Below are 25,076 nucleotides of genomic sequence, written 5' to 3'. Positions count from 1 at the left end.
TGTGAGGGCCGCACGCTTCACCGCCCCCGCCACATCCCTCGACCCCGCACCGCCAATGGCCTGCTGCGCCGGCGCAGCATGCTCCAGGCCCAGCCCTCCCTCGACGACCGTGCGCTGAGCGCATGCGCCTTGAGAGGCCGGTTGGGTGAGGGATTCCTAGCGAGGGAGGGGGAGACGGAAATGGAGGGGCTCCGCGCGCATGCCTTCGCCCCTGACACCAAGCCCGCTGGAGAGCGCGTTGGGCGGAGCCGGGGGCGGCGGTCGCCGGGGAGATCAAGGCCCTGGGTCCGACCCCGAGCTGGAGCGGGGTCCCGGAGGCCTGCTAACCCGCCGGTGTTTGTGTGTATGTGCCCTCGCAGGGAGACATGGAGAACTGTTTGGCGGCCGCGGCGCTGAACGGGGTAGACCGACGTTCCCTGCAACGCTCGGCTAGGCTGGGTCAAGAAGTGCTGGAGCGGGCCAAAAGGAGGGCGGTGGACTGGCATTCGGTGGAGCTTCCCAAAGGCAGCGTGGGGGTCATTTCCCGGGAGCGGCCCTACAGAGAAAGAGGGCTGGCAGCCGGCCCCCATCGCCTTCTCCCAGGAGAGGTGAGGGCCCCAGTGCGGCGGGACCAGCCCATTCATTCGCTCAGCGGCGGCTTGCTGAGAACCAGGGCACGCCACACAGCAGCACCCGAGGGATCCTGTCCTTGGCGGAAGCTGTTAAGTATCAGGACAGTGAACCGGAAAGCCTTTTGAAAACTCTTGACGTTTGACAGATTCCTATTGGCTAGCTTTAGGATACCAATAGAGACCGCTAGTGCTCGGCCCTGGTTGGTTACTTTTTACAACAATTCTTACAGGCTACCGTTTGATATTAGAGGAAAGCCAACAAACCTGTCTTTGTCCTGGAAAAATTGCATGTCTGTGTATTCCTTTTAGAGTTGGAATTCTTTCTCAGTAAGAGCCTTTTACTGACTTAAACGAGCAGTGGCCTTTCAAAAAGTAAAAAGGAAGGTATTCCCAAAATGACTTCCTTCTCCAGTAGGGAATACAGATCTCACCTGTGACTTGCCGTTTATTCACATAGAGAGAAGAAAGACACCCAACCCTCAGTGCTTCCTTCAGAACAATGGCTGAATTCATGGACTATACCTCAAGTCAGTGTGGGGTAAGTTGGTGTAAGCCAAAGTCATGCCCCTGATCTGCCTGCTGATGGATCACAAAGTGGATTTTTGCGGAATTTAGGGAGAATCTGGAGACTGCCTGTTCACCCTGCCCTGCCTTCGTGGGCAGGTTGTAATCAGCTAAGGGTTTAAACCAGGTGATAAATCCAGGTTAGAATTCATTCGACAAATATTGGATGCCTAACTTTAACTGTTATGAGGATACAGCAATGCACAAGCCAGAAAAGATCTGCCCTCACTATTGTTTGGGGGGGCGGGGCTTATTTGCTGAATTCCAAAACAAGTCCGAATATTAGCGGTATTTAAAACTTTGAACTGAAATTTTTTTTTTAATCAGTAAGATCGTTCTAAACTGGAACCGAGCCTCTCTGTTTTCAAAGCAAAAACTGAAACAGAATCCCTCCATTAGATCTTAATCTCTGTTCCAAGTCCCTGGTAAGGTAGTGTGCTTGTGTGTGTGTGTGTGTGTGTGTGTGTGTGTGTGTGGCCACACAGCATGTGGGATCCTAGTTCCCCAACCAACTTGCACCCCTTGCATTGGAAGCACGGAGTCTTAACCACTGGCCACCAGGGAAGTCCCCCTGGTAATGTAGTTTTTAAGTATGCCCCTTTGGGTCCATATCACTTGTTGGCCACAGAAGTGGTTATGTGGCACAGATGCAGTGCCCTCATCAGAGGTAGTGTGGCTTAATGGCAGGAGCAGCCTCCCAGGAATCAGACCTGTGTTCTGCCACTTTCTGGCTATAATGCCTTAGGCTAGTTAGTCTCTCTCAGCCTTACCTTCCCACATGGTACAATGATGATGTTTCAAGTCCTTTCCAGCCCTTATAATCTGTTTCTTTGGTTTCCCCTGGGAGATGAACACCAGAAAATTGTCATAAACTGTAGCACAGGGTACTTATGTGAGATTTTTGGTCCCATTCATTGAAGTGGGTGAACAAAGGTTTTAAAGGCCCTCTTCTCAAAACCATACACTAAGGTCATCTTTAAGTACTTTCAGGGAATGTTGAAGGCAGGCAGCCAACATTCAAGAAAATCACCTGCATGGAAGGTACTCTCTGTCTTCTAGGAATTAAAACAGACTCTGTGGTCTCTTCCAGCCTTAACATTTTATGATTCTTATGTGTTTGTAAGGGTGCTTGGTCTGTACGGCAGAAGGAAGAGAATACCTTGTTTCTGTCCTGCTTTTCAATTTCATAATGAATATTAAGTTTCAAAAAATCTCTAATATTTCTACATCTTTTATAAAATCCTTGTGACTCCAAAAATAGGATTCCAACCAGTGAGATACAGTTCAGAGAGTATTTTTATGTTATTATTTTGTTAAATGGTTTTAGAAAAATCCATAACTTTGGCTCTACTATAAAGTGATCAAGTTAAACACTTTGGTTCATGGTTCAGTAAAAGGAATAATATTTGTCTTTGGTTTGAGGTTTAGCAAATTGGTGTTCTTCGTTTTGGTTTTCAGTTCATGCTTTAGTTCAAATCTCCATTAAGGAATGGAGGCTCAGAACCTCTCAGCTTTCTAGAAATAGAATTAAGAACAGTGTTTGAGTTTGCTTTCAGAATTTTGGAGCATCCCCTAAATTACATCATTAGAGACATGTCCTGACATGCTTTCCCCAGCTTCTCATTCTTTTGGTCTCTTGCCTTAAACATTGTCCCTACCCTCTGTTCAAAGCAAGCAGGCTTATGTTGTCCTCATCATTAGTCACAATCAGGGGCAAGTCTAAGGTTAACTTTGAGGGGGAGGAAGGAAGTAGACAAGAAAAAAACTGCATTCTGATCCTTTGGATTATTTTTGCTTAGATCGGAGTCTTCTCCCTCCCCTCCTCCGCATGGGGAGAACGGCTGCATAGCTGTTGGGTTTATATTTCCTGTTGTATTTCTAAATCTCAAGGAGATGCACCTCTCTCTTCTCTTGTCCTTGTCTGAGACTTAGTAAACCCAGACCTGTTTGTCAGAACTTGTCATGAGAGGAGATGAAAGGGCTTGTGTATTTGACCTCGGGGTGAGGATGTTGTGAAAATTATTTAACCTGGCAGAGAGCATGGTCCTACCCAGCTTGAGTTGCCAGAGTTCTTGCCCTACAGAGGCAGCAGATGGCAGCAAAGTAAGGCCAAGTGCAGTTTCCTTCTCTGCAGCCACTTTACACGGGCTAAGATTTGTTATATGACTTCAGAGGCCTCTCAAGAGGGCAGGTAATTTACCTTTGCTCTCTTCCCTCCCTCCTTAACCATACTTTGCCCAAGTAACGGAGTTTTTTGAAAATTTGACCAGTCTATTTGGTTACCCAGCATCTTCCACATTACTTCTCTAGAAATATTATTCATCTGTGCCAGAGGAAGGAGGGGCAACCCACGTCTATCGTTATCACAGAGGGAAGTCGAAGCTGCACTTGTGCTCGGACACTGGGAATGGTCAGGTATGTATCCTCAGCTGTGCTGTGCTGTGCCCTCAGCTTCCCAAGATAGGAGGCCTTACATCTTGGAGCTCCTGCTGGATTGTATTACTGGATGCCTGGGTGACTCAGCATTACAGCGCTCCACAGAAATCTATCACCTCCCAGCCTTAGAGAACTTACAGCAATGAACATGAAATAGGAGTTTTTGTCCAAAATAAGATATTAATGCCACTGTCGGATCTTCAGTTGAACCTGCAGTCCTGGGCCAAGGGATTCTTGGACAGGCTTAACAAAAAGCCTTTCAAATATCCTCTTCTGCATCTAGGGATATGAAAGAGATTTTTAATAATCACATATTTCACTCTAAGGTAGTGATAAGTATCATGTCTTTGGTAATTTTAAAAAAGGAAATGCAAGGTGGGGGTTTCTTTTAACAAAATGCTTTTCCTAAAGATAATTACAAGCCTCTCACTGCAAATTACCTGTATTTTACCACATGTCACTCTGGGAAGCCAAAGACTCTACTTGTTGAACTGATTCAACAGGAGTCCTTTGTTGTTGTTTCTGGGGAGAGTAGGCTTTTTTTGCTTTTGTTTTTCTTTTTAAACTCCCCTGGTTGTACTCAAAGATAGCAAACTTAAGTTCAGAGTCTAATCCACAGGTTGGATTCCTGACTTCTCTGGCCTGTGGGTTTAGGGAAGGGACGGGAGAGTGGCCGCAGGGATGTGAGCCATCCTGTTTCCCTGGCCTGGGGTACAAGGGGTAGCACCAGAGCCTGGATCCTGGCCTTCCTCTTCTGCCCTGGCCTAGGCCCTCTTAAGAGTGCTTGACCCTAAGGGAGTTACATGTGGGCAAGAGTCATTCGTATCCCTCCCATCCCTTCCTATAAGACGTAAATTGGTGCCTCTAAGGGAAATTGACTTTCTCAGTTCAGCCTCTTCCCCTCTAGTACTCCCACTGCTGGGAGAACCTTGGAAGAGAATTCTATTTTCTGAGAGCCTGTTAAATGTCAATCACTTTTGCACTTTAGATCTTCCTTACAGCGTAGTATGCCGAAGCTATAGACTAGGAAACCAAGGCATAGAGAAATTAATCTGTCCGTCTCAGTAAATGACAGAGATAGGATTCAAACTCAGGTCTATCTGAGTCCAAAGCCCATGTAAGGATAAAAGGTAATCATGGTAAACATCTGACTAAAAATACTTTGCAGAATTCACTAAAAGCCTTAAGAACTTAGGTGACAACTTGGAAAACACTGACAGAACAATTGTTAGTTCCTAATTAAGAAGGAAAAATTTTCTACCATTCAGAAGTCAAAGTTTGGGCCCTAATCAATGTTTCTACCTCACTCTTCAGAGAAAAGACACCCCCCTTGGTGTCGGAGGCATCCGTCAGACGTCAGAGTGTGCGCTAGAGGCATCCCAGCCTGTGAGTACAGAACTTCTAGGGTACTGGGCTCCACCACCACTGCAATTCCATGAACTGATCTGGTTACTATAGGGTTCTTTGTACTGGATCTATAGTATTTTTAAGTTGGGATATTTTTACCCTTGGGGACAGTGTACAACATTTTAGTTCAGTGTAAAATTATGTTTTCTTGGTATCCTTCCTTCACTTGAAATTTCAGGGATACTCTTTGTGCCTGAACTCATAGTTGCGGTTGGAAAGAATGCAAAGTATTCATATCTCCATTCCTACAGCTCAGCTGGGCTGGCACTGGGTCCTGTTGGAATTCCACCATCTGTTCAAGCAGCAGGAGGGGCCTGACCCTCCTGCTTACAAAGTGAAAACCATTGCTGAAATTCTGAAACGTATACATTTGGTTAGATCAGGTTCCAAAACATTTGAAGGGATTTGTTCCTATTTTCCACAAATGTTTCTCTGTGAAAACATACAGTGATGTTTTTAGGATAAAATATTCATTAGTTCATGAACCCACGGAATCTTTTGGAACTTGGAAGAGCTGGAATTCTGAGGAATGGAACTCTGGTGTGTTGCTGCAATAGTTTGCTTAATTTTTGTTTGCATACAGTGTGCTACTAGCCAGGATTCAGAATATACTAGAGTTAGTAGCAACTAAGACTATTCTGCTTTTAGTACAAGTTGTTAGGCTTAGGTGCCTCTAATACTTACTGTATTTTGGTAATGCTAATCTTCCTGATGTTCACAGTGTAGGAATCACAGAGGCCAATCTTGCACCTTTTATGCAGACAAATGAAGCATCCTTGGCTTTCTGCAATTCTGATACAGCTGTATTTTCTGAAACCTTTTGTTTATTTTCATAGTTGATGACTAATAAATAGTTGTGGCATTGTCATACACATTCACGTCAGTTAAATGATGATAAGCCTCCAATTTTGCAGTAACCGGGCATGAAAGGATATAGCATAAAGCAGCTTCGGAAAACCTTGGCTTCAAATCTATTTGCAAGATGGAAAGAGAGGAAGTTTCATAAAAGTATAAATATTATCATTTATTCCTCCTAGCAGAATTTACTGGCAGTAGTTTGGTCCACCTGCCCCCCACCCCCAGGGGTGGTGTAGAAATGACAGCCTGTGGCTCCTTCTGAGCATTGAGTAAGCATTGGTAGTGGTCTCCCAGTTGTGGGATAGGCGCTTTGGCTCTTAATTACAGGCTCTTTTCTGGTTTGTGACTCTGCTCTTTGGCCATTTGAGCTGAGACCCTTCCTCTGCCTGCATATCTGCCATGACCACTTACCAGCCGGGCATGAAGTCTGTCCTTGGAGAATGGCTTGTGCTCAGCTCAGCTCTAAACATAAATCTTTCCACTAACTCCAGCTTCCAGTGTTTTGTAGTATCGATCTTCTTTGACTTACGTCCTGATAAACCCATTGTAAGTTGAAAATATCATAAATTGAAAGTGCATTTATTTTTTTATTTTTATTTTTAAATTTTTATTTATTTATTTTTGGCTGCGTTGGGTCTTCGTTGCTGCACGCGGGCTTTCTCTAGTTGCAGTGAGCAGGGGCTACTCTTTGTTGCGGTGCATGGGCTTCTTATTGCGGTGGCTTCTTTTGTTGCAGAGCACGGGCTCTAGGCACACAGGCTCAGTAGTTGTGGCACGCAGGCTCAGTAGTTGTGGCTCGGGGGCTCTAGAGCACAGGCTCAGTAGTTGTGGTGCACAGGCTTAGTTGCTCCGTGGCATGTGGGATCTTCCTGGACCAGGGCTCGAACCCATGTCCCCTGCACTGGCAGGCAGATTCTTAACCATTGCACCACCAGGGAAGTCCAAAAGTGCATTTAATACACCTAACCTACTGAACGTCATAGCTTAGCCTAGCCTACCTTAAACGTGCTCAGAACACTTACATACCCTGCAGTTGGGCAAAATCATCTGACACAAAACCTACTTTATAATAAAGTTTTGAATAGTTCATGTATTGATAATTTATTGAATGCTGTACTGAAAGTGAAAAACAGACTGGTTGTATGGGTGCAGGATGGTTATAGTGTATCAGTTGTTTACCTTCGTGATCCTTGTGGCTGACTGGGAGATCACTCACTGCCGCTGCCCAGCATCACGAGAGAGTATTGTGCTGCACATCACCAGCCCGGGAAAAGATCAGAATTCAAAATTGGAAGTACGGTTTCTACTGAATGCGTATCACTTTCACACTATCATAAAATCAAAAAACCATAAGTCTGACCATTATAAGTCGGGGACCATCTGCATAGGAGAACCGGTCTCCCAAGGGAGGGCTTTAGCCAGCCAGCTGGCTTTCTGCATGACAAAGTGGAATCTACTCATAGTGTTCTCAGCTTTAGGTGAAAAGAAATGTTCCATCCTCCTAATAATGAACTTAGCAAAGCACAGTTAAAAAGAATACTTCTCATTATCCCACAGCGCCTTGCCATTACTGCTGATCTGTGATAACAAGTGCCACTGCCTACTTTTGAGCCCCAAAGCAATCGTCATTAGCCTTTCCCTCTACCTGATTCTTAACCTTTCTGCTCCAACCAGAGTGTTCCTTTTATGATCCTTCATGTTCCTATAACAATTTAGTGTTTTCACATACATGCTTATTTGTGAGCTAATTTTAGAAATAAGGAAACAAGCATAAGGAGAGGCTGAGACTGGCCTAAATGGCAGTCCTATTACGTTGCCAAGCCAAGCCTTGAAAGCAGGACCTCCATCTCCCACGTTAGTACCTCACTCCATCACACACAGAGGGAGCCGGGTGGAGGTGCCCTGACGGCACTGGTACATAAAATCTCTAAACTGCTAATATCCACTTTTCCTTCCAGGCTGAGAACATCTCTAAGGACCTCTACATAGAAGTATATCCAGGGACCTATTCCATCACTGTGGGTATAAATGACTTGACCAAGAAGACTTACATGGTAGCAGTTGATTCAGGACAAAGTGTGGACTTGGTCTTCCCCATATGATGTTGACCATCACAGACATCGCCTTTTTCTTGTTTGTTTTTTAAGTATCAAGAAGAATAAAGCTACCATATATCCTCTTAAAGTTTACACATTAATCCTGCTTTTAATGCTGACTGTAGAGGGTCAGCCTTCCTAGGAACTGGAGTTTGTCTCTTTCAGTGCCTATTTTAACTTGAAAGTCCCTTCACCCTCTTCTGCCTGAAGTAATAATGTAATGATGCTGTCTGAATAGTTTTTACTGCTTGCTTTCCAAGTAAAGGTTAATTATGATAATAAAGTGAGAAATTTGGAAATGAAGAGAATTCCTTTTTATTGGCATTAAGAAGTCAAACAAAATGTTGCTCATGTACAACTGAGGCTTCATGAAAAGATGGCAGAGAGGCTGTGGACACATTTGCCCAAAGCAGGCCAACCATGTTCTGTAGCTTCTGTGGAAGAGGCATCCTCAAGCAGATCGCACCAGGCCCCTGGAAGGGAGCCCTCGCCAGGGCCGCCACACTCCTGTGCCCCTTAGGACAGGTGCCTTCCTGCCACTTATCTGCAGGGATGTCTTCCTGGGGTGAAGATGCTGCTGCTTATTGGACTATCACCTGTGGACTGCACTGTACCATTTCCATAGAAGAAGGCCTTGTGTCAGCCACTTTGTAACTAACTCCTCCTCAGGTATCTACTCTTTAGCTTCCTACAAGAGAAAAAAAAATCCTGAGAGTCTTATTTTGACTTTAAAATCAGTGACTTTCTATTCTTAAAATTACAAAGTCATTGATGTGTCCTAAACATCTTTAAGCTACCACACCAACAGTATTGTTGCATCTCTCCGTTTAGTTGCCTAGGGAGTCACCTCATTTTGAACATGTCTTTCCTCAGAAAAAAGGCCAGTATTTTATATGATGAAAACAAAGGTTTGGGGACCTCCCTGGCAGTCCAGTGGTTAAGACTTCACCTTCCAGTGCAGGGGGTGCGGGTTCTATCACTGGTCGGGGAGCTAAGATCCCACATGCCTCACAGCCAAAGCACCAAAAAAACATAAAACAGAAGCAATATTGCAAAAAATTCAATAAAAGACTTTAAAAATGGTACACATCAAAAAAAATATATATCTAAAAAAAAGAATACAAAGGTTTAAGTAGAGCTGTATTCGCATTCCTAGCAAAGAACAGACTCTCACGGACCGAGGGCCTAGTAAAGCAGGCCCATGCCCACCACCATAGGGTAGAGGGGTCAGTTAACTGGGGATCCTTGCACCCCTAGTGATGAAATTCGTGGGTTCTGTAAGCCTTCTGAAATCATATGCAAAACTGTGGGTGTGTGCATTTTTCTGGGAAGAGGTGCCATCGGTTTTATCATTCTCAAAAGTGGTATGACCCCAGAAGGTCAAACAACCATGGAAAGAGTCCTTCAGAAGCCCCTTCCCAGCCATCTGCTTTACCTAGATCCTTGGGGCTTTTCGTTTAGGGGGAATTCTGGTCTCCTGATGTGCCGCAGTACCCCGACTCAGTTTTTTGTGTTCAGCTTCCTCTGGCAAGATCTGTAGTGGCTTCATGCCAGTGGCTTCCAGGACCAGCTCCCTGGGACTCCCCACTGCTGCAGTTTTCACTTTCTGTTGTTTGTTGCCCTCCTCTTCTTTCCCGATGTTGCAAAGTCTTGTTCCTAAACCCAAAATTCAGTTAGTTGAATATGCCACCATTTTGATGGGATTAGACTTGACTTATGTAGAAGTGTATCAAGGATCACAGAATCCCTTAACTGTCTGAACCCTGTTTCAGTCATAAGCGAGGGTGGGGAGCAGCATGACTGCTGGCATGAATCCTGGCCCTCTAGGACTGTTAGGTTAGTCTCAGACAGTAACCTCACTGCCTGCAACTAAAAGGAGTCAAAAGTGTGGAGGGCGGAGGACCCATACAAGAGGATCGTTAAGAGGTAGAGCCTCAGACCAGACTGTGAAGCATCAGTGCTTAATGGCAATCAAGCGCAGTTAGGAGAAGCAAAGCAGCACATTTCCTTAAAAGGATACAAGATCTGGAGGGGAGAGAAGAAAAGCTCTGGTATTTGCCATTGTTTCTAGCCCAGGCACACACGTCGTTTTACAAGCTTCACCTCACCAGTTCACCTCGCTAGTTAGGGTGGTGTGCAGCACTCCATCTGGGACGGGGGCTGGAGATGCCCCTTTCTCCACGCCCCATGCAGGCATACTCTCCATAGCTTTGGGTGCAGAGATAGGACCTGGCAGAAGGCAGGCTCACTGATTCTCATGGTTCAGCTCCAAGAATTAACCTTTGCCCAGAGCATAACAAATGATCCAGTACCTAGAGGAAAGCCAGGCCAAGTACCTGAAGATACTATATTTCTCCTTATAGCCAATTATTAGAATGTATTTGGGTGCGGGGGTAACTTTAGAGTGGATCTGTTTAAATATGGTGATGCGGGGAGAGAGGCTGAATGTAGGTGTGGGTGCGTGGGTAGTGGCGATAAGAGCGGTGTATGCTTGGGGTGAGGGAAGATTTGTTTGGCCTCAGTCAGGTTTAGAACCAGTCTGGATAGAACGCCATGGAGCAGGCCACAGCCATGGGAATGCAGGCCTGGAGTCTGGGGCAGGTCTGACCGCCATGGCTTCTGGTTACCCCACTGGCATTCCTCTCCCTGAGACTGGGTCTCATGCCACCTCAGTTGCTGCCCCAGAGACTCCTCCCTGTTGGAGAGATACAGCTTTTCTTTCTCCAGTCTGTGCTGAAGCAGGAGGGCAGTGGAAGCTATGGAGAATTTAGCTTGAAAACTCTAGACTTTGGCACCATTTTCTTTATATTATCACTTGTTGGAGGGCATACCCTGTAGAAACAGCTGCTTCCAAGCAGCTTCTGCCAAGGCCTTTCACTGCAAGGAAAGAGGCCCAGGAACACCTATTCCTGCTCCCACCTTTATATTTTCAATACAAAGTGTCCTCTCAGGGAGGGGAGGAAGAGCCCAGCTGGTCATAGCTATAGCTTCTCGTTCCTCTACTTATTTCCCTCTCAGAGGTGGGGGAAAGATCGCACACCTCGAAAGCCAAGGGAGGAACCTCATCTAAAATACAGCAGCAGCCAACACATCCATCCCTGCCCACTCCGAAGCCCAGGGGTCCAGAGGAGTCCCCCAAGAAGGTTTCTCAATGTAGAAACAATTTCTCAGCCTCCTGGAACTGAAGACTAATAAAGGCCTTACTCCTGGTGTAAGATTAAAATCCTCGTGGGCTGAGAGGTCCTTCTGGTTGAGCAGCTGTCCTGAAAATAGGGCAATGGCTTCCCATGGGGACCCACAATGAGTCCCAGTGTGGGCAGTGCCTACAGATCCTTATGCCCTTAGCAGTGGTATTCTTTAGCCCTCAGTATCCCTGCCCCAGAGTGGATGTTCATTTAGTTCACTGAGGTTGAATTAGTCAGCACAGGGCCCCAAGAATCTAGTCTAGGGCTGGCTTATCCAAGTCACCTCCTTCACAAAGCTCTGCCGGCTGCCTTAGGCGTCTGCTCTTTCTGGGCCCCACTGGGAATTTAGACCGCACGGCATGAGGCATATCAATGATACACTGCTCTAAACCTACACGGGCATGTTGCTTGGGTAGAGAAGTTTGGGGATGGCTGCAGGTTGCCGATGACAATGACACTGCCTCCCCTCTCAGTGGTAGAGTGAGACGCATAAGGCTGTGCCTGGTTCCTCCCGCTCTGACTTCCTAAGGGGCCCATCTGGAGAGTAGGGTCTGATGGCCAGTGTTTAAAGACCCGTTTCTGTGCTTCTCAGGGTGCTGAAAGACTCCAGTCAACACCTGGAGGCATTCTGACTGTACATCTAGAGAAAAATCAATGCCTCCAAGGAAAATGAGGGAGGGGAGGGTAGAAATGGACAGTGGCAGAGTCCTGCCGGTAGAGACTAGTGAACAAAGAAAAGACAGTTGTCAAATAGGGATGCAAACCTTAGCACAAAGATCTGCCCATCCTTCCTTGTTAGGTTTCCATTTAATCAATAAAACCCACGTTTCCCTCTTATCACAGCCCCTCCTTTGACATGACTAAGTGTTACTTCCAATCCCAGCACAGCGGACATGTGCATCAGATTCCTGAGAGACACATGGGAGGGAAGGGAGCAGGGGCCTCAGCCCTGCCTTAGGAAAAGGTCTACCTGGCTTCCTGGGATGCGGCTCAGACCCGTTTCTCCTCCAGTACCTCCATTCCGGCTGGCAGAGGCCACCCTGCCTCCTTGGAGACTCCTCAAGAAGGATGGGGGCCGTGTTGCCTGTGCTGTCCACCAGCAGCCTCTGGGGAAGGCCCATCTTCAGCTCATTCTCCAGATCCTCCTCTTCAGAAGAAGAGGAGGTAGAGGAGGAAGAAACAGTCATGGGAGCCTGCACTGCTACTTCTTCCTCCTTAGGACCCTCAAGGGGCAAAAGCTGTGCCGTGGGCTTCAGCTCCATCTCTGTATGCTCTCTGGCTGTGACCCCTGAGGTTCTGGTTAGAGGCCACCAGGTGGGTCCAGCCAAGGGGCGGCAGCAGAGGCAGCCCTGGCCCAGCAGCTGGCAGCAGGCATGCGGGTGACAGGGAGGGCACAGGAATGGAGCGCTCAGAGGAAGCCCGCCGGTGACACATCCAGCGACCGGCCCCACCAGAGAGCAGCAAGGGGCCCAGAGGAGGGGCCTGGGGTGCTCCGTGGTGAAAGGCTTGTGCAGCCTGTCCACAGCCTTCTTCCAGACAGCTGGGGGCACCCACCTGACCCCTCCAAGAGGCACAGGAGCTGTCCTGCCATTCCAGAAGTGAACAGTAATTTCTTCTTCTTTGGATGCTACATAACAGAAAAGGTCACAATTTTGTTACAGCCGCCTCTTTCATATCATGGGATAAGGGTTCTCCTCTCCCCAGAAGCAAAGCCTCATCACAGCCCCTCTGCTCTGCTTCCGCCTGTGTGCACCTCTCCCTGGAGAGCCTGCCAGGGACATTCCTCACCTGTCCCATGTTTACTACCCCTTCCTGTGCCGCCATGTCTTGGTTTTCACGTCAAAACCAAGATGCATCCGCAGGTGGGAGAAGGGAAGGAGAAACCTCCTTCTGTCGCTTCTCTGAACACAACGATGCTGACTGGCTGGCCTCGCACAAGGGGACTGTCCCAGTACCTGGACGACTTGGTGGGGGACCAGTCATGAGTACTGGTGTGACCCCAGGATAACCTCACCACACCATAGGTTAAGTAACCAACATAGACATAGTAGCCTTGGGCTATTTTGCCCTGATAAAGAATATTTTATAATCTGAAAAATATGATTTGTCTCTCTGTGGCCACCCTCATGACGAAGCTGCAAGTGAAAGGGTAAGGATTTTTTAAGCCTCTAAGACCCCTAAGCTGGAGAGACACCCTTTGCTCTCTCCTCAGCCTGATCACCAGCCTGGCTCCTGGGGACTGGGAGGCCAGAGCGCTCCCTTACCTCTCTGGGGGTCTCTTGCCTCCAAGCCCAAAGGAATGGTGCCGGGGCCATAGCACTGTTGGTCTGGTCCCCAGAGTGCCAGCACCTTGTCCCCAAGGCGCAGTGAGTATTCCACGGATGGCGAGAACTGAATGACATCTTCCTCCAAGACCACGATCTGCCGCTGGGCTGGCAGCCCTGGGCATGTGACAAGGGGAGCCTCAAATTCCACCAGCAGGAACCCCTGCCTCTCCAGCTGTGGGAAAGAAAACACTCAGAATAAGACCTGGCATTAGGAAGTACTACAGGGAGCACCATGGTTCCCTACAACGCCTAGGGCCAGACCCAGGGTCCCCCTCGCATGCGGCAAGGCCCAGTTAGGGAAAGGGCAGGGCCAGGTGCTGCTCGGGAGCCCACTATGGCAGAGACAGGCCGGCTGTGAGGCGGACGCTCTTCCTTCTGCTTCTTGCCGTGGCAACTCTTGTTTATCACTTCTTGTCTTTCCTGTCCTGCGCTCTTCCTTTTCCTGTTTTGTTTTTTTGGTGGTACGCGGGCCTCCCACTGTTGTGGCCTCTCCCGTTGTGGAGCACAGGCTCTGGAAGCACAGGCTCAGCGGCCATGGCTTACAGGCCCAGCCGCTTCGCAGCATGTGGGATCTTCCCGGACTGGGGCACGAACCCGTGTCCCCTGCATCAGCAGGTGGACTCTCAACCACTGTGCCACCAGGGAAGCCCTCCTGTTTTGTTTTGTTTTGTTTTTCTCCTATCTTTATGTTTGGCCTGCAATTCACAGGAGTAACCTGGGTCCTCTGGATCTTTCCCCAAGCACACCCCCTCCTCCCAGCACTCCCAGGAAGTGTTGTCCCTGTGTCCGCGGCCAGCCAGGGGTGGGGTATCATCTACAGGCCCTCTCGGGCGAGGACAGGCTGGGGCTGTTGGAGCAGCCCTCTGCACTGCCATTACGTCCATGAGGGGAGGCTGGGCAAAGGAAGCAAATGAGCAGCCTGGCAGAGAGGGCAGGAGAAATACTAAGCTAATTAAAAGAACAAGCTTACAAATTGACTTTTATCAAACCACTAGACAGGATCTATATTTGAGAAAAACCCTGTTAATATTTCATTTGAAATTACATATTAGTTACTTGAAAATGACTTTTGATTGGAAATTCTATCATTTATATATATTTTTAGAAATCACACTTGTTTTCCCTCTATGGATCCACATTCACAAAGTCTGACTCTTTTTGGGAAGAGAAAAATCCCGAAGAAGCAAGTAACCATCAAAGTAAAGCCCAGGCCTGGCCCCAGCACGCAGGCACCGTGCTCCTGTGTGGAGGGACACAGGCTTACACGAGGAACACACATCTTGCTCCTCTTTCCCTTAGGCTGGCGCCCATAATTTGACACACTGAATTTTCCTGAACAAAGTGCTTTTACTGTATATTTTCTTCACTGTTATGGATTGAATAGTTACCCCACCAAATTCATATGTTGATGTCCTAGTCCCTAGTACCTCAGAACGTGACCTTATTTGGGAATAGGGTCATTGCAGATGTAACGACTTAAGACAAAGTCCCACTGAGTACAACTGAGTAGGGTGGGCCCCTAATCCAATGACTGGTGTCCTTACAAAAAGGGGAAATTTGAACACGGACATGCACCCAGGGAGAACAGCATGTGAATATGAAGGCCAAGATCAGGGGGATGCTTCTACAAGCCAAGGAACACCAAAGATTGCCAGCAAACCACCAGAAGTTAGGAAAGGCGCATGGAACAGATCCTCCCTCACAGCCCTCAGAATCACCAACCCTGCCAACACCTGGACTTCCAGTCCCCAAAACCGAGAGACAATTTCTGTTGTTTAAGCCACTCAGCTTGTGCCACTTTGTTACCCAGCCCTAGCAAATTAATGCACTCACTGACATTACATTTTCACTTCTGCATCCTGACCATGGAAGATCTGTGCTTATCCAAGAAACTGAACTGCTGGGCACACACAGCTGAGGCATATCAGGTATGACAGGGCCATCCAGAGGAGCATATGGGGAGATTCTGGGACTTAGGGACTTGCCTCGGGAGCAGCCTTTATCTGAGCCCTGTAATAAAAGCCATCTGCTTCCCTTCTTGCCAGGACCCATGCGTCCGCAGCATCTCCACCTCTTCTCAGCCAGCCAGGCCCCTGCCATGCTGGGTCAGCAATGTGGAGACACGGGTCATAAGATGCATATCTGGGAAAAAGCAAACGGAATTAGGGAGTAGAGAAAACCAAGCCCTAAAACCATCAAGAAACACGTTTCAGAGTTAGATCTGAGCAGCGCCACGGTGTGTGCATGACAGATAAGGCAATATGGAACAGAAATCCATGTAAAGAGTGGCAATCTGTGACTTCCAGTAAGATAAGGTAAACTACTGGAAGGGGCAGAAGGAGAGGAGAGTGAAGGGAACCGTCGTTTGAGGATTGGGAATTGTTTCAAGGTAATCAGGGTGGGATTAGCTTTTATGTATTCTGGTTATGAGTGCTGGTCTGAGACTAGACAGCAGGCCAGGAAAGACTTCCAGGAAGGGAAATTCTGAGGCGGTGTGTGGGATTCCACGATGAGGCATGGAGGCTTGGATGGTGATGCCAAAGGAGCAAAATTGCAAGAAGGCTGAGCACTGTGGGGTAATAAGAGAGGAGGAGGTGTTTGAGCACAGGAAGCACAGAGGAGCTGACTAGGAGGCTGTGAGACAGAAAAAAGGAGAAGCTAGTTCTGGGAAATTTTGTGGACAGGACCAAGCTGTAGGGAATTGTTGAGTCAGGGTTGGGTTTCCGAAAAAACCTGTTTACTTTGTGGGCAAGCCCGGATACAGGCTTTGAATGAGATGGTCCACACAAGTGAATCAAGAAAGGGGCTAAAGTGTTCAGGCTGGCATGTCTCTAACCTGGGCAGACTGACTTGAATAGCATGGACATGAATCCCTGGGACTTGCACAACCTGTATGTGCTTACAGGCTGAGGTTCCTTTCCCCTCTTGTATTCACACTGTAGACAGCCAACTAAAGATACCATTCACAAAAAGCCAGGATAACTGAGGGATACTGAGGGAACTTGAGGAGGGACCTGGAGACCTCACCTTAGCGGTTGGTAGCAGAAACCCTAATTGCTCATGTAGTCCCATGGCAAGTCTCAGAGCTGATGGTAAAATGAGCTAGAAGTTTATAACTGATGATGCCTGACCGCCTTCCCTCACACATGCCAACTCTGACATCTGCCACTCCACTAAAAGGTGGGATGAAAGCCAGGTCAACCCTTGATGTCACTGGGAGTGCAGTTTAGACTAGGGGAATATTAAACCCCAAGCAACTCAGAGCCCACACGGTAAAGAACCCTTTCAGCCTTCCCAGGAAGCAAGCTCTCTCCCTCCTGGGCCATCTCTCCCACCATCTAGAACCAAGAACAGAGAGGAAAAAGGAAGCCGAGATCGATACCTGGTGAGAGGCCTCTGCCGGGTGAGCCAGGGTGCTTGGGAGGTGAGAGGGCAGACGAAGGAGAGTTCCCAGGGAGGAGCAGTGCCGGCCCAGGCAGGGGCCTTCAGGGTTGTGGCCACGCTGCAGTATTTGGGCAAAGGCATCCCAGGCCCTGGGGAGGAGTCCATTTCCTTGGGAGAAAACACCTGAGAACAAGCGGCACTATTATCTGAGTTGCTGTTTATCTGAGTTGCAGCCCACAGCCCAGGAGAGGGCGCCTGGCCGGGGCTGGGCTCAGCTCTGCGGTTTGCGGCCTCTCTGCGGGCGCACCCGGTCCCACCGAAGCGCAGGGTGTCCCCAGAATCACCTGCCCGGGGAGGCTCAGCTCAGGAAATAGGGGAGGGGTTGAAAGAGCAAGAGCTGGGATTTCAGAGAAGGATCTAGCTGTAGTAAATCCTTCACAGCCTGCTGGCTGCGTGCTCACTTCACCTCGGTGCTTCAGTTACCGCCCAGGAGATGAGATATGGAAAGCACCTGGCATATTTAAGTAGCTCAACATACGTTAGTTTTTTTCCCCCATCTCCACCCCAGTTGTAGGGGCTTCGGGGGTAAGACCACACGCCCCTTCGCAAATCGTAGTCCTGGTGACAAACTGACCCCTAACCCAAGCCACAGACTTCCCTCCTAACCCAGTCACCTGCGGGACTAGACCGAGCTGAGAGCCCAGGGCTATAGCCTCCGTAGACGTGCTCAGAGGCGACAGGGCCACCCAGGGCCCGAGATACCACTCCGCTGGCCCAGCCCACCACGGCCCTGTTGAGTCTGCTCCTGCCCAAGTCCACAGCTCTGACCCCAAAGGGACTTATCACAGCCTCAAACTCCACCTCAGCCTCAGCCCCTTCCAACAGTTGGAGTTCACGGCCTCAGACCAACTGACTCCTGGATGCCTAGCAGGTTGCCATGGATGCGAGCCAGCTGGGCCGAGGGCGTGTACTGAGCAAGTGCAGAGGGGGGCTGGGGCCTTAGGCCGCATGCGCGGGGCGAGAGGGTAGGGGGTAGTTCTCCGCCTTTCTGGGGAGGGGGTGTTGGCGGGAAAGGCCAGTGCGACCTCAATTCCCCAAAAGCTCGGGCTTCACCCTCTGCCGGAAGAGTCCGTCACGGTGTGCAGCCCTCACGGATCCCAGGAGAGTCTCGTGATGGGGGGAGCTGGTCCCCCAGAGACTCAAGGCTATTGACCTGCCTTCACCCGGTGCGGGCAGGAGGCTGGAGTGGAGGGAACCACTGGGTGGCCTAAGGACCCTAAGCTAGAATTTGTCTTTAGTTTAAAAAAAAAAATAACCAAAAGTGTGGGCATGTTTGTCTGTAACAGGACTGCTGAGGAGCAGAGGTGTAATGATCACTTGGGGTGGTGGGAGTGGACAATGGGGACCAAAGGAACAGAAGTCTAGATTCTGCTCTCATTTGAACATCCAGAGGAGGAGGCTGGTATCTGAAGCATCTCACAGTCATTGTGCACTGGCTGTGTGCCCAGCACTGTGTTCAGTGCAGAAGACCAAAAAAGTATGTAGGGACGTTTGTGGTTGTCTCTACCCCATCCATCCCTGCCTTCCACCAGTTCCTGTTTCTGTTGTGGCTCTGTGTGGTTAGGAGAGGCTAACTGTACCCCCCGATTCATGAGTGTCCATCAGCACATTCCATCCCCTGGCCACTAGGGCATGGGCATGTTCCCGTGCCTCTGGAATCAGAATGAATCTGTTGGAAATCCTGGGTTATAAACTTTCTTTTTCCTCCTATACATAAATAAGAAAGCTTGAGGTTCTGGGAGCTTCTGACAGTCTTTCTGGGACACTGAAGCTATTCCCAGAGAGGACAGACCTAAAGAAAACAGGTTCTTGGAACAGTGTTGAGCCCTGCCTGAAGGCGGCCCTACTGCTAGAAGTTAAGGTATGTAAACCAATAAATTCCCTTTATTGGTTACACCAATTTTTATCAGATTTTTGTATCGGTTGCCACCGAAAGCATCCTAACTGATGTCTACCCTCACAGAGCTTAATTTTGCAGCCAGGAGAATGACTGTTACCCTAAAGGCTGAGGGATTTAGTCTCTGGCTATGAGAGAAGTCTTCCTGAATAAGATAGGTGGGATTTCAATGGTGAAAGGAAGAAGGAGAATATTCCATTCCGTCTTGGTAGGAAGCAAGAGCTAAGACAGAAGGATGCATTTGCAAGACTGTGATTTTCTTTTTGGGGTGGAGGGAATGGGGTGTCATGGGAAAATCAAGTGTGGATATTTGGGAAGGGGCCAAATTGATGGGAGCTTTGAAAACCAAGCAGATAAATGTCAACAATGTCATAGTCGAAAGGAAGTTGTCATGGGGCTTGAGCAATGAAATGACATGAAACACTTTAAGAAAGAATATCAGAGTGATGATAGAGCCAGTTGAGAACAGAGCCCAGGAGGCCTCGGAGTTATCCAGACACAATGTGACAAGATGGGAATAGGAAAATAACACCACCAAATATTTCCTGATGCCTACCTGACTTGAATCACTTTGCTGGGTGCTAGGAATATAGGATGAATAAGACTGACCCCTATCTTCAAGGAGCTTACACTCTACTGAAGACAGAGATAGGTGTACAAAGATAGCAGGATAAGAACGGCAAGGAAATATGTGTTCAAAATAAAGGAACAAGTAATAGCTGTGGTGGAAAGACTTCACAGAGAGGTGACAATGGAGATGAATGTGACAGTGTGTTGGAAGTCCTGCCTGGGCTTGGTGACAGAGGGGACGTGGGAGTTAAGGAAGAAGGAAGAGCTGAAGCTCATCATAGGAATAGAAATAGAAACATTTTGAAGGCAGACTCCAAGATAGGGGACGTCACTGTCCTTCCCACATTTTCTGGCCTGGAGAACCTGAAGAATGTTGATGTCATGGGCAAAAAAGGAAAAAAAGAGGATAATAAAGTTTAAAAATAATGGCTATGAAAACATTATGTGTTTTCATAATGTTTCACATTATGTTTTCACATAATGTTTTCATTATGTTTCACAAGCACTGTTAATACTGATGATAAACATAAGGGGTAGCTGCTTTTCCTATAACTCTCATTCTGTGGATGAAGAACTGAGAAAACACAGTGGGGATGCAGCAGAGTCAGAATGTAAACGGAGGCAGTGTGACTGTGGAGCCTGCACTCTTAAGCGCAAACTAAGCTACCTGAGGATGTCTGCTGCATGCAGGAAAAAGATGACTCTGAAGTAATTTCAAATGACAACAAGGTTTTGTTAACTACTTTTGCTTTAGCCCCAAGATACTTCCGCATCACATTATGAGTGAGGTATAGATTTCTTGCCAACTCCAAATAATAAAACCCACCAAACTTTGACAAATCCAGGGAGGTTCATTGTGATTGCTTAGCATGAAGCGTCTGCAAAGTGCAGTACAGGCATTGAATAGTCATTAGTCTTACAATACTTTTGTGAGTTTCTCACAGCTGAGACTCTGGCAAAGTGTGCGAGAAGGGCAAGGTGAGAGATATAGAGAATTCTAGGGACTCCTGCTTCCCTAAAGTTCTTGAAAGAAATTACCAAAGGTTAAGAAGCGTTTTCTCAATCTACATAAGATAGTTTAGTACATCTGAAACCCAGGTAAGAAATATCCAACACAGCTTTGCATTTGAACTATTATCTGCCCACCCAGAGATTCCATTAGGAAAACTATCAAATGATGTAAGGGACCACATTTTGTGAAATTATTTGTTTCTATTTAGAAACACAGAATCAAATGATTCTGAAAATGGGGTCAGTGTGGCGGCTGGTGGCTGCCATTACGGAGGAATCTTTCCTGGGTTATTCTTGGCCTCAGCCTCATCAGGGTACAGAAGGGACTGCAGGTAATTAATGTACTTGACTGCGGCTCTGAGGGTTTCCACTTTGCTGAGTCGTTTCTCCAAGTACTCCTCTGGCAGATGATGTCGGAGCTGGGCATAGCCTTCATTGACACATTTCACACGCTGCCTTTCCCGCTCATTCCTTTTCTGGATAAAGGCTGGCCTGTAGGAGTCTTCACACCTTCTGTAATTTGGATAAGGCATTGGGAAGGAGAAGGCGCAGGGTTCCCCATAATCTTCCATGATCAGAGAGTCACTGGAAAAAGGCAGCAATGGCAGGTCTTCAGAGTAAGGAGATGGCACCGGGCCCTCAGGGTACAGGTGGAACATGATCATGGGGTCCAGATAGAAGGACCTGGTCAGTGGCAAGTGGGTGGAATCAGAGGAGACAGGCAGTTTGTCTGGCAGATTTGAGTAGCTTCTATTGTCCATCGTTTCCTCTTTAGCCTGGAAACAGAACCAAGTTTATTAATTTGGCCAGATCAAAAGAGAACAGATATCGACAGAGATCAGAGACTTTTCTGCTTTGATGAATAGTTTCTGAGCTCATTCTGAAAACTTGATGGGGTTACAACATTCTTTGGGTAGGATTTTTGATGGTACACAGAAACAGCATGAAATAACATTGACTTGCCTTGTGAGAAAGTTATTTCCTTTCAGTCCTTATGATTACAAGGATATATCTTTAGTCTGATGAGAGTGTGTTTTCCATACTACTAGAATGCTTTCTAATCCTCCTCAGATGGAAGCCTTCAACAGGAATAGTATCTAGCTAGAATCTAATAATATTATACTATTAATTTCTATTTATTGTGAATTATACTGATTTCACATTTACAGTAGTGATACAAAGTCTCTTTTAAAAATAAAGCTACTTGAGTAAAAAATGTAAATTGATTTACAGAAAAATAGTAAGTAAATAGCAGTACAGGTGGAACACTAATATAATGAAGATTGTGAAGGTGTATGCAAATACTGATGTTTGGGAAACACTGAAACACCACAATATTCAAATACGTGTTGGAGAAATTACAAACTAGTTAGTGATCATGCAACCTCACAGGCATAGCCTTCTTAAACGATACCTGATATGCCGGGGGCAAAACTGAAAATAAAAATAAAAAAGGAATCATTTGCTCTTAAAAATTCACTGTAAGATTCCCTTAATGAGAAACTCCCCTAACACATTTAAAACATGGTCAATTAACATATTTTTACTTAGAACTTTAAATATATTAAGTGCATCTGTATTTAGGTTTTTTTTTTCATGGAACTTAAAGTATAATACTCTAAGATGTCTCATATCAACACATTCCCTTCTTCTGAATAGGCCTGCATCCAGCTTATTTATTACACTACCATTACTTTTTGCCTTTGACTGTAATAATGTGGTCACAACGGATTTCACAGGAACATTACAGTGTAACTAGTTAACTGGAAGTCAAGGAAGTGCTGTAGGAAAAGAGCGTTTTTCTTTCAATCATTAACATTCTCAAGTTTCAATCTTGGCTTTGCCTCTTCTTAGCTGTGTGTCCTTAGGCAAATTTCTTAACCTTTCTGAGCTCTGGCTTATTCCTATGTCCAACTGAGATATCAACTATTCTGCAGGGTGGTTGTGAGGATTAAATGAAAAAAAAATACATAATGCACTAGGTATTAGTTCTTTTCCTGTTTCGTTTGTTAACAGATGAATACTTGTGAAGCATCCCTTTCTCACCTGCACCTTATAGAAAACCTGGCCTATATTTTCCCTAACACTGGAAAATCAAACATTGATCTATCCAAAGCACATCTGTTGAGAGATGAAGAACACACCCAAAATGGAAAAGGAAAAGCCACATGAAATCTAATTTTGGGCTTTCAGAAAAGAAGGAAAGGTGGCTTTCTTTTTCCACAAAAAACCCAGCCCTAATGTTTAAGGGCAAGATTAGGTAAACACTGGCACTTGTTTCTCTACCTGAGTAAAACAAAACTCTGCAGGCTGCACTATGTAATGACAGGAGCAGTCTCTAAGCACCAGAAGTCAAGTGCAATAAAGTGTATTACAATTCTTGTGAAAAAACCTATCCTATCAAGTATGGTTACAGAAAAGACAAATGACTCTGGAACCAGAAAGAGCAGTAGGGGATGGGGGATAGCGGATGAGGGGTGGGAAATGTGAGTGGTGGGGAGGGTTATAATGTCATGGTGAAAAAGGCTGAAAAAGGAATAAATGCCAGGAAAAGCTCCTCCTAATAGAAGTGTGGTGGTGAGGGAATGAGATAAGTGCCATAGGTCCAATTAAAAATCAAAACAGAGGAAATGAAAGATTCCAAATTACTGATCCAATGGCCTAAAATAACTAACATAAAATGAAAATCTCTGGATTACAAACTAGCCAAGATTCTGCCAAAAAGAAAAAGTTGCTGAGAAAAAGAGTTGGGAAATTCTCGAGCCAAGAATTCTAGAGGGTAAGAGATAAAGGATGTGTATGGCAGAAGTTGGGAAATGATGGCACAATGGGTATGGAGCCCCTATTACTACATTTCTGAGAACATCAGCACCTTATTTCTGCCTATAGCTAACGAGCCAGAACTGATACAACAAGGTACCAAAAAGTAAAGCAGATGTCATCAAAGCTAATTACACACAGAATTCTTTCGGTATAGTTCATCCTGACTGATAATTTTAACAATATCTTAAGCCTTGACCCAGATGAAGTCTGAGTAATTTGTATACACAACAGGTAATTAATAGTTTCTAGGTTTTAACAAGACATTGCATAATTCTTGGAAAAAGAGCCTGGTGTCTTTGGAGACACACTGATGAGAAAGCCTTTTCTATTGAGCATTTCCAAAAAGTTCACCAATCAATGTAGCAGCATTTAAATGATCCTTTATTCAAAGAAGAAAATTTAACAACAACAGTGATAGAATGAAAAAGGCAGTAGCGAAGACGATCAAGATAGGAAGTCTAGTGGCAGCTGGACATGTTTGTAGAAACTGAGTAAAGGTTTTAAAAGAGAGCCACACAGGCTGTAAGTGCTGTGGCTCCAAAGCCAGATACACGCATAGCTAACAAATGCACCTGCCTTTTAGGGAAAATCTCAGGTGTCTGTCTTAGAACTCTTCTGGGAAATAAATGATGAGGTCTTAATGATAAAATCCTAAGAGATTCTGGATGCTCTGCTGAGCATAAAAGCTTCAACTTTCTGAGAGATTACAACTATCTAGCATGGAAAAAACAAAAAGCTACAACTGCACATATAATTGAATTACTGAACGTTAGGCCTAGAGAAACCTTAGAAATCCTCTTATCCAATCCCTCATAATTGTTGCAGAGCTGGTAGCAGAGCAGAGGTCAGAACCTAAATCTCCTGACTTCCAAACCCAAAAACACTTTCCGCTCCTCCAGATGACTGAATCATCAGCAAAACTGACTCTTTCAACATATAAGCATATTTGATAGTTTAAGATAATGGAATAATCAGATAGCTGAAAAAATTCATCATTTATCAACCGTGCCTAGGGATTTTCTTAAAAACCATGTTTTTATTCTCCCCCATGGGCCACTCTGGAGAAGAGTCTCTTACCTGAATTTTGTTGCCGAGAGGCTGTACTTTGGGCTGAGTCAGACTTAAACTGATTTATAGGTGATCATTTAGTAACAACATGCAAAATAGCTTACAGTTAAACAGAACTGCTCAGTCTGGTTTATCTGTTTTCTCTACCTAATATGTAGATATGACAACATACAACAAAACTAAATAGAAAGCTTTGCTTGCAAAATTGGACTCTTGTAACAAATTCTTTTATAAAAAGAATGCCCTCCCATTTATCTGAGTTATATAATCTTATATCAAAATTATTTATGGAAAATATCTTTAAGTAATAATCTCATATTGTGCAAATATTCGCCAATATTTTTAAAACAGAGATTAAGGCCATAACCAGGAAGCTCAGTATGAACCTCCATTTTATTATATATCTATTAAAATTTTTTTCCTTCTAAATAAACTATTTTTCAGAGCAGTTGCAGATGCACAGCAAACTGGGCAGAAAGTACATAGTTCCCATTTACCTCTTACTCTTACATATATGCACATTCTCCTCTACTACCAATAAGCCAGCCCCAGAATGATATATTTGTTACAAGTGATAAACCAATACTGACACATCATTATCACTCAAAGCCCATGGTTTACATTACAGTTCACTCTTGGTGTTGTGCAATTCTATGGAATTTGACAAATGTATAATGACATATTATATACTGATTTTTTTTTTACTCCATAGTTTTGCCTTTTTCAGGATGTCATATAGTTGGAATCGTATAGTAAATAGCCTTTTCAGATTGGCTTCT

The 25,076-nt window shown here is 46.0% G+C and overlaps 3 protein-coding genes across 3 annotated transcripts; 1 reads left to right on the top strand and 2 right to left on the bottom strand.

The window, feature by feature from the left end:
* The first annotated feature begins 93 nt into the window (after window positions 1-93).
* AKIP1 (A-kinase interacting protein 1) lies at window positions 94-8,271 on the top strand. The gene is made up of 6 exons (XM_060159719.1): window positions 94-145; window positions 360-587; window positions 1,069-1,149; window positions 3,486-3,590; window positions 4,926-4,997; window positions 7,835-8,271. The coding sequence occupies exons 2-6, from the start codon at window positions 366-368 to the stop codon at window positions 7,976-7,978; spliced, it is 624 nt and encodes a 207-aa protein (XP_060015702.1). The 5' UTR covers window positions 94-145; window positions 360-365; the 3' UTR covers window positions 7,979-8,271.
* C9H11orf16 (chromosome 9 C11orf16 homolog) lies at window positions 8,272-19,850 on the bottom strand. The gene is made up of 6 exons (XM_060159718.1): window positions 16,867-19,850; window positions 15,470-15,626; window positions 13,422-13,656; window positions 12,128-12,784; window positions 9,408-9,628; window positions 8,272-8,660 (listed from the first exon to the last, which is right to left on the bottom strand). The coding sequence occupies exons 1-5, from the start codon at window positions 17,031-17,033 to the stop codon at window positions 9,408-9,410; spliced, it is 1,437 nt and encodes a 478-aa protein (XP_060015701.1). The 5' UTR covers window positions 17,034-19,850; the 3' UTR covers window positions 8,272-8,660.
* A 376-nt stretch (window positions 19,851-20,226) lies between these two features.
* Window positions 20,227-21,167, bottom strand: ASCL3 (achaete-scute family bHLH transcription factor 3). Its single transcript, XM_060159715.1, has one exon. It carries the CDS (start codon window positions 21,165-21,167, stop codon window positions 20,673-20,675), a length of 495 nt encoding a protein of 164 aa, XP_060015698.1. The 3' UTR covers window positions 20,227-20,672.
* Between the last annotated feature and the right edge of the window lie 3,909 nt (window positions 21,168-25,076).

This window comes from Lagenorhynchus albirostris, chromosome 9 (assembly GCF_949774975.1).
Source record: "Lagenorhynchus albirostris chromosome 9, mLagAlb1.1, whole genome shotgun sequence".
Taxonomy (NCBI): domain Eukaryota; kingdom Metazoa; phylum Chordata; class Mammalia; order Artiodactyla; family Delphinidae; genus Lagenorhynchus; species Lagenorhynchus albirostris.
Note: the sequence above shows the minus strand (reverse complement) of the source record. Positions and strands in the feature narration are given on the sequence as shown.

What these genes read in the sequence shown, in the direction of transcription:
- AKIP1 (XM_060159719.1), top strand. Translation starts at nt 366, where the DNA reads ATGGAGAACTGTTTGGCGGCCGCGGCGCTGAACGGGGTAGACCGACGT. An exon ending in CGGACACTGGGAATGGTCAG is followed by an intron (nt 3,591 to 4,925) that starts GTATGTATCCTC and finishes CTCACTCTTCAG; the next exon opens with AGAAAAGACACCCCCCTTGG. An exon ending in CGCTAGAGGCATCCCAGCCT is followed by an intron (nt 4,998 to 7,834) that starts GTGAGTACAGAA and finishes TTTTCCTTCCAG; the next exon opens with GCTGAGAACATCTCTAAGGA.
- C9H11orf16 (XM_060159718.1), bottom strand. Translation starts at nt 17,033, where the DNA reads ATGGACTCCTCCCCAGGGCCTGGGATGCCTTTGCCCAAATACTGCAGC. An exon ending in GGCAAGAGACCCCCAGAGAG is followed by an intron (nt 12,785 to 13,421) that starts GTAAGGGAGCGC and finishes TCTGTTATGTAG; the next exon opens with CATCCAAAGAAGAAGAAATT. An exon ending in GCCGCATCCCAGGAAGCCAG is followed by an intron (nt 9,629 to 12,127) that starts GTAGACCTTTTC and finishes TTTTGGGTTTAG; the next exon opens with GAACAAGACTTTGCAACATC.
- ASCL3 (XM_060159715.1), bottom strand. Translation starts at nt 21,167, where the DNA reads ATGGACAATAGAAGCTACTCAAATCTGCCAGACAAACTGCCTGTCTCC.